The 13,357-nt window shown below is 39.9% G+C and overlaps 1 protein-coding gene across 7 annotated transcripts in view; it reads right to left on the reverse strand.

Moving 5' to 3' along the window:
* Window positions 1–13,357, reverse strand: part of LOC126378855 (uncharacterized) — a 57,240-nt gene that overhangs the window by 27,495 nt on the left and 16,388 nt on the right. For all 7 annotated transcript variants that reach the window (XM_050027322.1, XM_050027319.1, XM_050027321.1 and 4 more), the window contains one exon: window positions 11,382–11,955. In XM_050027322.1, coding sequence (XP_049883279.1) covers window positions 11,382–11,469 — 88 coding nt within the window. In that variant the 5' untranslated portion in view covers window positions 11,470–11,955. The remainder of the gene's footprint in view (window positions 1–11,381; window positions 11,956–13,357) is intronic.

The raw sequence follows: 13,357 nt of genomic DNA on the forward strand, positions 1-13,357 counted from the left end.
AAGACTGTTGCAAAGCGCAAATATACCTATGCCTTATTTTAATACCTAGAGCTATTATTTAGCGGATGGACAGTGGACTTGATGGTACCAACTTAATGTACATAAGAGCTATCACTAGGAAGTTTGCCATTGCTAAGCGCTAATATACCTATTTTACATTTCCATACCTAGAGCTATCACTTAGAGGATAGACAATGGACTTAAAGGCACAATGCACATAAGAGCTACCATTAGGAAGGTCGCCATTGATAAGCGATAATATACCTATTTGTCATTTCCATACCTAGAGCTATCACTTAGAGGATAGACAATAGACTTGAAGGTATCAATGCAATGAACATAAGAGCTACCACTAGGAAGGTCGCCACTGACAAGCGCTAACATACCTATTTCTCATTTCCATACCTAGAGCTATCACTTAGAGGATAGACAATGGACTTGATGGTATCAACCTAATTAACAAAAGATCTACTACCAGGAAGGTCGCCATTGCCAAGCGCTAATATACCTATTTATCATTTCCATGCCTAGAGCTATCACTTAGAGGATAGACAATGGACTTGAAGGTATCAACACAATGAATGTAAGAGCTACCACTAAGAAAGTCGCCATTGACAAGCGCTAACATACCTATTTCTCATTTCCATACTTAGAGCTATCACTTAGAGGATAGACAATGGATTTGATGGTATGAACCCTATTAACATAAGAGCTACCACGATTATGGTCGGCATTGGCAAGCGCTATATACCTATTTCTCATTTCCATACTTAGAGCTATCACTTAGAGGATAGACAATGGACTTTATGGTATGAACCCTATTAATATAAGAGCTACCACGATTATGGTCGGTATTAGCAAGCGCTATATACCTATTTCTCATTTCCATACCTAGAGCTATCACTTAGAGGATAGACAATGGACTTGATGGTATCAACTCAAATAACATAAAGCTACCACTACAAGTATCGCCTTTTGCTAAACGCTAGTAGATAGCAAGAACATAGACCAACTATTTTTATACTTTTATTTCCATGTTTGGTTTGTCACTTGAGGAATCGAAGATAAACCATTGAATTGTCGGGGCTTACCTACCCATGTTGAAACTCAAGATTAGACTAATGCTGAGAAACAATAGACTATTATGTCAAATTGATTATTATAAAATAATGAGAGTACAAATTCTGAAGAAATAACCGACAATTCAAAACCTAAAAGCCTCTGTTCTATTAATCAACCTCATCATCACAGGCCTTTACATCTTTATCAGATGATTCAACTGTACTAGAAATCAAAGTATTAATAGTATGTAATGTCAGAGATTACTTTCAAAAGAGATAACTGTACACAAGACATGGTTAGAGAATACTGCTATTAAATTATTTCAACCAACATCATAAAATTCAAATAGCACATAAATAATAATGAATAACATTGCCCGAAGAGTGAGTAAACGAGATAGCAACAGGACCTGTGGAACAGAGACAACAGTATCAGCAGGCAGCCCCACAGCTAACAGCATGAACAGAAAGCCCACAAGGAACAGTATCAGCAGGCCGCCCCACAGCCAGCAATAAAAGCAGTGATGCAACCAGTCATGATCAGCAGTGCCATAACCAGCAGTACCAGCAGCCCTACAGCCAGCAGTAGTAGCAGAGCCACAACCAGATGTATTAGCAGTCTCACAGCCATTAGTATCAACAGTGGCCCAGGCAGCAAGGCCGTTTAAGAATAGTACCTCATGAGGAGGAAGAATTCCCTATAAAGTTATAATGGGAAAATTTGCACAAGCAAATATACCTACCTTTATGATATTTACTTTTTCAAAATTCTGGTAAAATTAATTCCGAATGTCTATCACTAAAAGTTTTAGCATTATCATTAAGACATGGGATTCAAATCCTGTCTTTGTTAATCAGGAATAACAATACTAATCTCAGTATAAATTGAGGTACCTACCTGATAATATTATAACTTCAATGAAAATTTCCCTCAAGTATTACATTCGAAATTGTAAAATATTGATACCTAGTTCGGTTAGATAGAATAGTTCCCCTTTTTATTATTAACTCATAGGTGAAAAGGAAGGAAAAATAGTTCATTATTAACATATAACTTACATCACCATTAGCGTTTTCTCTAAATTATGTTGTTGTAGATTTATTATGTTGTTGCTGATCAGCCCAAAACACAGTTTACAATTAATATAAAAATTACAACAATAATGTCCCTCCACTTAATCAATCGGAACCAAACTGCAGTGGAGAAGTAACAATAATATTTTCATGATAAATATATGTTTATCCTATTTTTCCAGTAAATAATAGGACGTTACTATTACTGTCCTAAAAACAAATTCAATAATTATTACACTAAAGAGATAGCTGCGTAAACAATGTTACGTGTGTTAATGTGTTGTGTGTACGTTGTTCGATCATCTGATTGGTGGGTGAAAGGTTGCATAGAGGAATAGGAAAAACTTCCACAACAAGTTTTATTTATTATTACCACATTAAAAATTATACTAAATGTTATTACCAAGCCCATATGGTCGATATTAGGTAATACACAATAACGTGGGCTCAGGTAATCTATTTTAATAAAAACAAAATCTTAATTATTCCGAAGATAATTATCACACAAGTATATGTACTTGTGTAAATGCACTTCCCCTCTTTATACTTTCAGCCTCATTTAACAATATCTTATAATAAAGAGGAAAGTTTAGTTCAGTGGTTCTGAATATTTTAATGAAAAAGGTCATTTGAATAAATGTATCGAAATTCTTCCTTGCACTTATATTTGTATTTTCTCTAATCAATTTGACATGTTGTCTTAGGATTCATTTAACTACTCAATGTCGACAACAATTGCCAACTTAGCACAGGATGTTACAATCAATCTTGTGTCTGGGTGCCCTCGTCATTACCCGTTCTTCTTTATGTATTTCTTCTTCTTTTATGTATGTAAACAAATAATGTGTAACTTTGATAATTATTGTAGCCCTTGGTGTGCCAATGAAAAATGAGTGTTATACTATATGATGAAGTCTCACAGTCCTTTCGACTATAACTATCGTTGTTGTTCAAGAGCTTCGGAAATGTGCTCTATGGTGAGGTCCCTGTGAGGCTCTTATAGTCAATCTTGATGTTGAGCTCCATCAGAAATTTGTTCTTGTGTAGTTATTTTGTTGTGAAATTGATAGTAATGTGAAATAGGTATTTAATGTACTTGCTCAACTTCAACTTTATTATTTAGAACTATGTATCTATTCTAGTACAGTATAGTATAACCATATATAACATACATAATATCGATTCCATTCTTGAGAACTGGTGAAACTTGTTTAGCGAACAGTTATTATTCTTATTGTTTTTTACATGATAATATCAAAACGTTTGGTGGAACGCCGCGCTGAGTTTATCAGGAGACGGCTGTGCCTCTGACTGCCTTTATTGGGATTAAAGTCATGGGCAGCTTAATTAGCTTTTGTGATAACAATGTATGTACTTTATTCATTAATGAATAATCATATTATTGGTACTCGTTTCAATTTAAATGTTTCATTCCCAACTAAACTTTGAACATCTACACTGTTAAAAACCTCTCGAACAAGGAGCGAGTATAATTATGAGATTAAACGAACTTACCTGTAAGTGAAGTTCTATCTCAATTATACGAAGCTCCTTGTTCGAGAGGACTCCCTCCCTTCAATTTTAATATCCCGCCCTAAAGCTTCCACAGGTGATGGAGTTGTCCATGAAACATGCTTTAAACATAATGACATTAGTTGACAGGTGCGCTCGGAAGCGGGAAACTAACTTTTTTTTTAGCTTTGGATATGAGCTTTGAAAATTGTGACGATGCTGGAGCATAAGACGTAGACTACACTGTTAAAAACCTCTCGAACAAGGAGCTTCGTATAATTGAGATAGAACTTCACTTACAGGTAAGTTCGTTTAATCTCATAATTATATCTGCCTGCATACAATTCGTAAGTAGTAAACAACCGAACCAACGAATAGTGTTGTTTGAGATTGGCGCTGTCGTGGCCAGATCATAGAATTGACCATTTCATGAAATGATCGTATTTCATGAAATGGCCAACTTCAACTGACCATATCGTTTAAACGTCAGCGTTTAATGATATTTCCATCCACGTTTGGCCATATCATTAATGTAGGGTGTCCATGATAAGTGGTGTAATAAAAACGCGCAATAAGGTAGGAAATAATGTATTACTCTAGTACAAAGTACAAAAATGTTTAAAAGTCAAATAAAAATTAAAAAGTCATTTTCGATTAACGGAGTGTTGATGTAGTTGACATATACGCCGTAACTGCATCTCGCTTTGAAGTCGTCGTCATATTTTTTGACACTATTTCATGCCATTGGTCATCATTCAGTATACTTTTCGTGTGTAAGATAAACATACTGGCGGCGTAAGGGGTGGCCCGAGGGCCACCCCCGCCGCACCCTAACCTACCGTTATGCCTTGTAAAAATTATAAAAAAAAGGATTATGATAATTTAAATTATGACAAAAACATTTATGCGTTTTAATAGAATCCCGTTTCAAGTAGTTAATGCCATCTGCGGCAAATCTACAATAAGTCACGTCAAAAAAAGAAACTTTACGGACAGTAGGATCGTCTATATTTTTCTTTTTTAAAATTAATATCTCTTCATTCGCAGTTTTAATTATATCATATTTTGAAATCCAATAATAGTCCATTGATTTACGTAGCGTGGTCACTCGACCTTCATTATTTGCCATATAACCTAAAAATAAAAATAAAGTTGCTGTCTACTGTTAATACGAGTTTTTCTTTTCACCTTAGTGTCAAAACATTGCTTCACTGCACTTTTATCTTGTATTTGCTCATTATTATTCGTATTATTCGCGTTCACACAAGAATAATTATTGTCCGCCGCCATTATGCAAAACAAAAACAAAGCGACACCAGCGCCACTACCGGTGGATAATGTTACTATTTTACGATATGATCGCTAACGTTTGGCCATATAATGAAGTAATCATGCATTTAGTTGGTCATATCGTTAAACGTTTTGTGTTCATTGATCTGGCCAAACCACATCATGATGTGGCCAACGAATGTTGTTCTATTTCATGAAATACGACCATTTCATGAAATGATCAATTCTATGATATGGCCACGATAGCGCGACATCTAGGAAGCGAGAACAACTTTTTTGCATTTCTTTTTGGTACGCTAAAATTAGAGTTCTACGAACTGGGCAACCACGGATCGATAAGAAAACAGGTGTAACTTAAAATAAACATAAATACACGCCTGTATTGGTATCCGCACCAACGACCTAGATTTCCTTAATTCTCACGCGGAACCCCAATAACCTTACACGTGTAACCTAGCGAAAGGTTGTAAAGCGAAAAATAAAAAGTGTTTGAAGAGCCGTTTTTTGGGTAAAGCCGACTTTTTGGGGTCTTGATGACGGTGCATTTTTATCACAAACAGTTTTTCGTAACTGTGAATGTGGGGGGCCGAAATCGAGGATAGAACAGTTACGGATTTTGAGGTGCTCGATACCTTTCAAATCAAAATCAAAATCAAATCATTTATTCGCGTACCACGCTTTACTTGTTTACTTCTTTTTTGCTTTTTTTTACGCTTTGATACCTGTTTGAGGCCTTTAGCGGCTCAGTAGTAACCCTGACACCAGGGTTGATGAGGTTGGTAATCCTCACAAACCACGCGACAAAAGAAAGAAAGGTGGAAACTACCACACAATATAGGGTGTTAGTGACATCGTTTATAAAGAGTGTTAGTGTAATCGTTTCGATTCCATCACGTTCAAAATTCAAATTCAAAAAGTCCTTATTCAAATGTTTTTTTTATAGCATTCATCCGTGCTTTGGGAAACTCACACAGAGTAAATGAAATCACACACAAGCAACAAATCGAATTGGGTAATTTCCTAAGTCAAAAACAAATTATATAATTCTAATTACTAAATAAAGACAGGATCTAAAGGTGACAAAAAACGTTTTCATTTTTTCATTTAACTTATTTATGAATTCTAATTAAAGAAAAAAGTAATTATAGGTGCGACATTTTGTCACGTTTTCCTATGACGTCATAGGTTGCTTTTATTTGTTTGTAATTTCGTGTTTTGACGTTTAGTAAAAAGTAAGTTGGAAACTAGTCTAGGCATCGGTATAATGAAGATACACAGATCGATTTTGTTTTTTTTTTTGACGTGACTTATTGTAGATTTGCCGCAGATGGCATTAACTACTTGGCCGGACAAATGGGGAGCGCTGAAGGCTCTCACCCGGTACAACGTTTAAGACAACAGGCCTGAGGGTGCCCAGTTGGGCGCGAACCTCGGCTCAGGGCGTCGTCTGAGTGGAAGAATATTTAAAAGTAATCGACTCTAGTGGGTCGATAGCGATAAGCGCTGAATGAGGGAAGTCGTCGACGCGCCGGCGGGGTCGGTATCGGGGTCCTGAAGTGTTTGGTGTCGCGAGCTGATTGGCTGCCTCTATGGCTAGAGTCGGGATCGTATATTACGTCCTTCGGACGCCGATACTTTTCAGTACCGTCCCTGATTGGCCGCCTCTATCATCATCATCATCATCATCATCATCACCAGCCCATTATCGTCCCCACTGATGGGGCACGAGCCTTCCCTATAGATGGATAGGGAGATCGGGCCTTAAACCATCACGCGGCCCCAGTGCAGATTGATGGTTATTAACGACTGCTAATGCAGCCGGGACCAACGGCTTAACGTACCTTCCGAAGCACGGAGGAGCTCGAGATGAAAACTTTTTTTTGTGGTCACCCATCCTATGACCGGCCTTTGCGAAAGTTGCTTAACTTCAACAATCGCAGACCGAGCGCGTTTACCGCTGCGCCACCGAGCCGCCTCTATATATGCGAGCGGAGCCGCGGGCGGCCGTTCGTCTAGTAAAGTAGATATGAAGCCCCGCCATTGTTTATTCCAAAAGATCGTTGACTCCTACACGTGAATCGAGCGGGCCAATTCTCATAACCGTTTACGTACTGTACGGTGCCGATTCTGATCAAAGTTAGTAGTTCCGGCCAAGTAGTCAATGGCCCCGATTCCCCGCAGACACCTCCTAATTTAACTTTAAGTTATACCTGTCACTTTCTTATCCGCCGAAAAGGAAAGGGACGGATGATTGACAGGTCTAAATTTTAGGACGAATGAGTAAATGAATGAATAACCCGGGCGAATCAAAAAGGTATCTCGCTGGTATGCAAACCGTATGACGTGTGCTGTCAACATAATCCTGTCGGGTTATTGGCCAGTGTAAAATTTTTAGACGGTTGTTTTAGATTTATGCCTAAATTTGACGTTTTTTCCATAAATTTTATGCTTGTCGATTACTCGTCCCTTTCCTTTTCGGCGGATATGAAAATGACAGATATAACTTAAAATAAAATTAGATGGTATTTATAGGAATTAGCACTAATGCCAGAGTAAGTCGCGTCAAAAATATCAAAGCATATATAAAAAAAAAACGACGAAAAAAAAATTGAGGAACAGTCTTTTTTTCTCAAAATTGCCAAGTTTTTGCGTCAAATCAGGAAATAGCCTTATTAGAATTTGATTATTTACATAATACAGAAGGTCAAAATACAAAAGGTCTTTGTAACTTTTTAAATAATAGGCTCCACGTGTTTCAGGCCGTTCGATACATCAACAGAGTTTTAAATTAATACAAAAATTTATGAACATAATAAAGGACAGCTATTAACTCGTGTACTCGTTTGAGGGTGTTGGGGCCCTCGCTATACAGGGTGTAACTTCGACCTCCGTAGTCCAGTGGTTGGTGGCTCACGATGCTCCCGGGTTCGATTCCCGGTGGGGACATCATCATCATCAGCCGTACGACGCCCACTGCTGGGCATAGGCCTCCCCCAAGGATCTCCACGACGATCCGTCCCGTGCTGCCCGCATCCAACGGCTTCCCGCGACCTTCACCAGATCGTCGGTCCACCTTGTAGCGGGCCTACCCACTGAGCGTCGTCCGTCACGTGGTCGCCATTCCAGAACCCTTCCGCCCCAGCGGCCATCGGTTCTCCTCGCTATGTGTCCTGCCCACTGCCACTTCAGCTTTGCAATTCTCCGAGCTATGTCGGTGACTTTAGTTCTCCTGCGGATCTCCTCATTTCTGATTCGATCCAGCAGGGAAATACCGAGCATAGCTCTCTCCATTGCCCGCTGAGCGACACCGAGCCTCCTCACGAGACCCATAGTAAGCGGCCGCGTCTCACTGCCGTAGGTCATCACTGGCAACACGCACTGGTCAAAGACTTTCGTCTTGAGACACTGAGGTATTTTGGACGAGAAGATATTCCGCAGCTTCCCGAACGCTGCCCATCCGAGTTAGATCCGACGAGAGATCTCTTTCTCGAAGTTGGACTTACCTAACTGGATTATTTGCCCTAGGTAGGTAGGTTACATCGAAGTGCTAAGGGACCGGTGGGGACACATCACAAAAATTACTTTGTAGTCCCTAGTTTGGTTAGGGCATTACTGGCTTCTTCTTCTTATCGTGTGGGTTGTGAGGTGGAATACCGGCCTCACCAACCCTGGTGTCAGGGTTATTACTGAGCTGCCAAAGGCCCTGACATGACTCATGTAAGGACTACATACTGACATCAGTAAGTAGCAACCGGGACCAACGGCTTAACGTGCCTTCCGAAGCACGGATCATCTTACTTTTGGACAATCGTATGGCTTCAGACGTCACACACATAGACGCACGTGTACGATAACGTCAATGTGTAGTGTACTACTTTGTTTTCATAGTATAAGTAAATATTATTATGTATTCATTCAAGTATTTGTGGGAGACACGGCTTCCGTGCCTCACTTAGCAGGGTCCACAGAATACCAGCGTCGTGGCTCGCGCCGCGGCTTATACTGAGTGAGGCCCTTTTATAAAGGACACCACCACCATCGTTGACCAGTCCATACACTCAATTATTTGTATTTCTCGTGTATGTTGTTTTTATTATGTGTTTTGTTTGATTGCAAGTTGTGTGTAACTCTGTGTTTTATATTATATATTTGTTATTTGTTTTGTATTTGTTACTGTGGAGTCCCTTTATAATAACGTTTCTTTCTTTCTTTCTAGTGTCTGTGTAAAACGAGGTTGTTTGTATGAAGTGTCCGGGGTGTGATCATGTTTTGAATCATCATGAAAAATGAGGTATTTTTCGTTACGATGTCACTAACACCCGGTATAAAGAATTCTGTATAATATTTGCGTTGCCATAGAGATCACGCTAATACCACGTGATACTTTTTCTAACAGGATTCCAACAACAATTTTCTAGTAAACCAGTTAAGGCTACCACTTTTTATCTCTATAGAGTCAGTTATGGAATATTTTATTCGTGAATAACTTTCCAGGCTACTTTCCCCAAAAATACACAGATGGCGCTGTTCAGTTTTTAACACCCGACGCAAAAACGACGGGATGTTACAAGTTTGACGTGTCTGTGTAAATGTGTGTGTCTGTTTGTGGCATCGTAGCTCCCAAACGGATGATCCGATTATCATGCGGTTTTTTTTGTTTGAAAGGTACATCAGTCGAGAGTGTTCTTAGCTATGTTTGGTGGAAATCGGTTCAGGTCTTCAAGGTCATCAGGTCATTTGTTCAGTGTGATAGGAATTAGAAGGTTAAACGAACACAAACCTGTACAAACTTGTATTTTTTTAGGGAAAGTCACTCATTATAAATCGATAAAAGACTTACGACAAAGATTTATGATGTAGCGGACCCAACTAGTTGGCCACCTAGTTCCGCTCACATGCAACAGATGGCGCCACATTCTTCAAGCGGTCGTGAAACGCGGCATCGAAGTTTACACAGCAAGACGCATATATACAACTTCCAACACAACACTGTCGGATCGTCGATCCCTAGTCACACTACCAACTTGTGGGTAGCGGGGTACTATGCTCAGTTCGGTACCCCGAAAACATCCTTTGGCGGCAGCACACCCTCGCCGCCAAAATAGTGCCGCCCTTACGCCTGTACCCTCTGACTACCCCATTTGGGATATAGTCGTGAGCTTATATTGTGTGTGAACACCACGATCAAATTCAGGATGTTTTAAATAAAGGCCAAGTCAAGAAGACACCCCGAAGTCTTCATATAGAACACCTCGTTTTACTCAGACACTATAAATTCAAATTCGAATTCAAAAATATCTTTATTCAGTAGGTAACATAGTCAATTTTTACATAACGAACGTCTCATCCGCCTAAAACTACTGCAGCTTCTCACAACCTGTATAGCCGGGCAAATGAAGCTGCAAGAAAAACCTCGGCACAGGGCCCTAGACGTTCTTTAAAAAAAACATAAAATATTGTTATACAATTGATTAATTTAGCTGCCTAATATCAGTTATCAGACAGTTAATCCCATGCATTCATATCTACACATTGACGTTATCGTACACGCGCATCTGTTTGTGTGGCGTCTGACGCCCATACGATTGAATACTAAAGTGACACCTAGCGGGGGTGAGGTAAACCTAGCACAGCCGCTGGTGGGGAGCGGAGAGTTGCCGTTCTATACGTAGTATTATTCCTTATTCTATGACAGAGTCTAAGAGGCACTTTGATTTTTAATGACGAATACATGCTCGGTAACGGCATATCACTGGTAGATTCGCTTCAAAACGTCAAAATTAAGATTTTAATTTCCTCATATAACATAAACAGCCTATATACGTCCCGCTGCTGGGTACAGGCCTCCCCTCAATCAACCGGAGGGGTATGGAGCATACTACACCACGCTGCTCCAATGCGGGTTGGTGGAGGTGTTTTTACGGCTAATAGCCGGGACCAACGGCTTAACGTGCCCTCCGAAGCACGGAATCATCTTACTTTTTCAGACAATCAGGTGATTCAAGCCTGAAAGTCCTTATCAAACAAAGGACGGTCTCACAAAGTGATTTCGACCATGTCCCCATCGGGAATCGAACCCGGACCTCCAGATCGTGAGCCTGACGCTCTAACCACTAGACCACGGAGGCTGTTAATGTTAATTTCCTCATAACGCGAAGTAATTGCGACAACCCCGCGCAAACGGCTCAATCTATCAAAAACATAAAAATTTAACGGACAGAATTCATACAAATCGCCACAAATGAACAGCTGATAAGAATTTGTAGAGGCGACGCGGGTGAAAATACAATATACAGGGTGTTAGCGATTACAGGGAGTATGATTCAGACCCCCGATCCCCGGTACCGGACCTGCACCAATGAGTTATTAATTCATCTTAAGTGCAGTTTTCACTAATACAATTGGCTCGAATAATATAACACAACAACAAAATAACACACATACCTTTCTCAAGAAGCTGCGCGAACATATTCTGCACGTTGGTGTGGTGGTGTTTCCACCGCAGACAATATTGCTGGGGCATCATCTTCATTTATATCCTCACTGTTCCCAACTGGCAGGCTCGATCGCTTTGACAGCTCGTGTCAAAGGCATTTGCAGTGTCGCTTGGCGTGTCGAAGCGGACGCGTTATGCCGCTTGGCGTGTCAAAGCCAACATGTCCAGCGGCTTATCGTGTCAAAGTGGACGCAGGTTGTGTCAAAGTATGTATAAATATATTTAATTTGTTTTGTGACTTTAGAACTGTGTGTCAAAGTGAACTTGACACAACTTTAGCTTAATTTAAATTGGATATTTAAACACTCACACATTAATTTATGCACACCAATAAATATATAAGGCTTTGGTATCAAAGGCAGGTTTGAACATATTTTAACTAGACATTAAAGTTTGGTAGAAAATTTTGGTCGATCACTTTTTCTATATTTACAATATCAAGTAATTTAAATAATTTCAAATTAGGTACACGATTTCCTAAGTTACTATGGAATGTTGGACTTCGGTGGTGTATGAGTATACCTGCAATAAAAAAAATAAAAATTAGCAAATTTATTTTGGACATATATGGGGGGGGGAAGCGTATGCACCCTGAGCGGTGGGCACGGATCACTTATTGGGTGCCTAATGACGGGTACAGGCGTCGTGGTAGACCTCATAAGAGACTCGACGTCTAGGCCGCTTGCCGGAGGACGCACAGGACCGCGAAAAATGAAAAGAGGAAGAGGAGGCCTTTGCCCAGCAGCGGGATCTTGTAGGCTAGATTAGACGGAAACCGTGGTAGTCCAGTTTAAAGAACACTTGACTCGCAGGGTCGAATCCAGATCGAGCCCAGATCTGGGATTTCGAAATCGTTTTTCGAATTCACGTTTGGATCATAAATGATTATCACGTGCTTACGTGAAAGAAAACATCGTGAAGAAACCCACATACCCGAGAAATGCGTTTCGGAGGTATGTGACCTAACCTACCCAAACCCTATGTCTCCACCGGGAGTCGAACCCAGAACCTCCGGATCGCGAGCCCAACGCTCAACCACTGGACCACGGAGGTCGTTATGTAACGAACTACTGCATATTAAAAAAATGTATCTATAAATAGCAACACTCGTTATCTAATCCGTTAGAAGCATCAAAACATGCGCGAGCGCACCGCGAAACCATTTCATTAACAGGTTTCCATACTATCGCTGCATCACACGGTTTTTGGGTTATTTTTGGAAAACTTTCCATTTAAATAATCGAGTTTGTACGCGTAACTGGTTTTGGCGCGTGATATCTGCGTTTATGCGGTCACGTAGCTGCTTTTAACTTATTCCGATTGGGGTAACCAGAGGTAGATCCATCTCTGCTCCACTGCGTGTTGGTGGAGATGACAAATCATAGAAATAATGAAGATATGCCCTCAGCATGGAATTACACGAATCCCCATGTCATGATACCAAAGAAACAATGAATGATCTCGTTTTGAGCATATTGCTTTCAAACATAAAAAAAAAAACAGCGAAGCTACCTTGGGTTCTAAACCGCTGAATTTGATTTGGTCATTTCGAATTCATGTTTGGATTATAGGTAATTGATATCACGTCAAAATAACCGTCTGTACCACTTGCGTTTCGGTTTTCCTATAAGTTGCGTTTGGCTACACTACAGAAACAATGAATGATCTTTTTTTTAATTTATTTATAAACAAAATTACATACATATACATTTTAATACTATCGCCAAACTACAACCGTAGTTTGTTCCTTTTGATCTCCTTTTGTTTCATGCGGAGCTACCGAACTGCTTTCCAAAATATATCACGTGCTGTTTTGAGTTTATTTTTGGAAATATTCCACGCAATTATAATGTTTTTGAAACCGGTTTGTAATGCCGTCACATGATGCATTGAATGTCACGTCGAACCTTTTCTATAATTGAGC

This window comes from Pectinophora gossypiella, chromosome 27 (genome assembly GCF_024362695.1).
Source record: "Pectinophora gossypiella chromosome 27, ilPecGoss1.1, whole genome shotgun sequence".
Taxonomy (NCBI): Eukaryota; Metazoa; Arthropoda; class Insecta; order Lepidoptera; family Gelechiidae; genus Pectinophora; species Pectinophora gossypiella.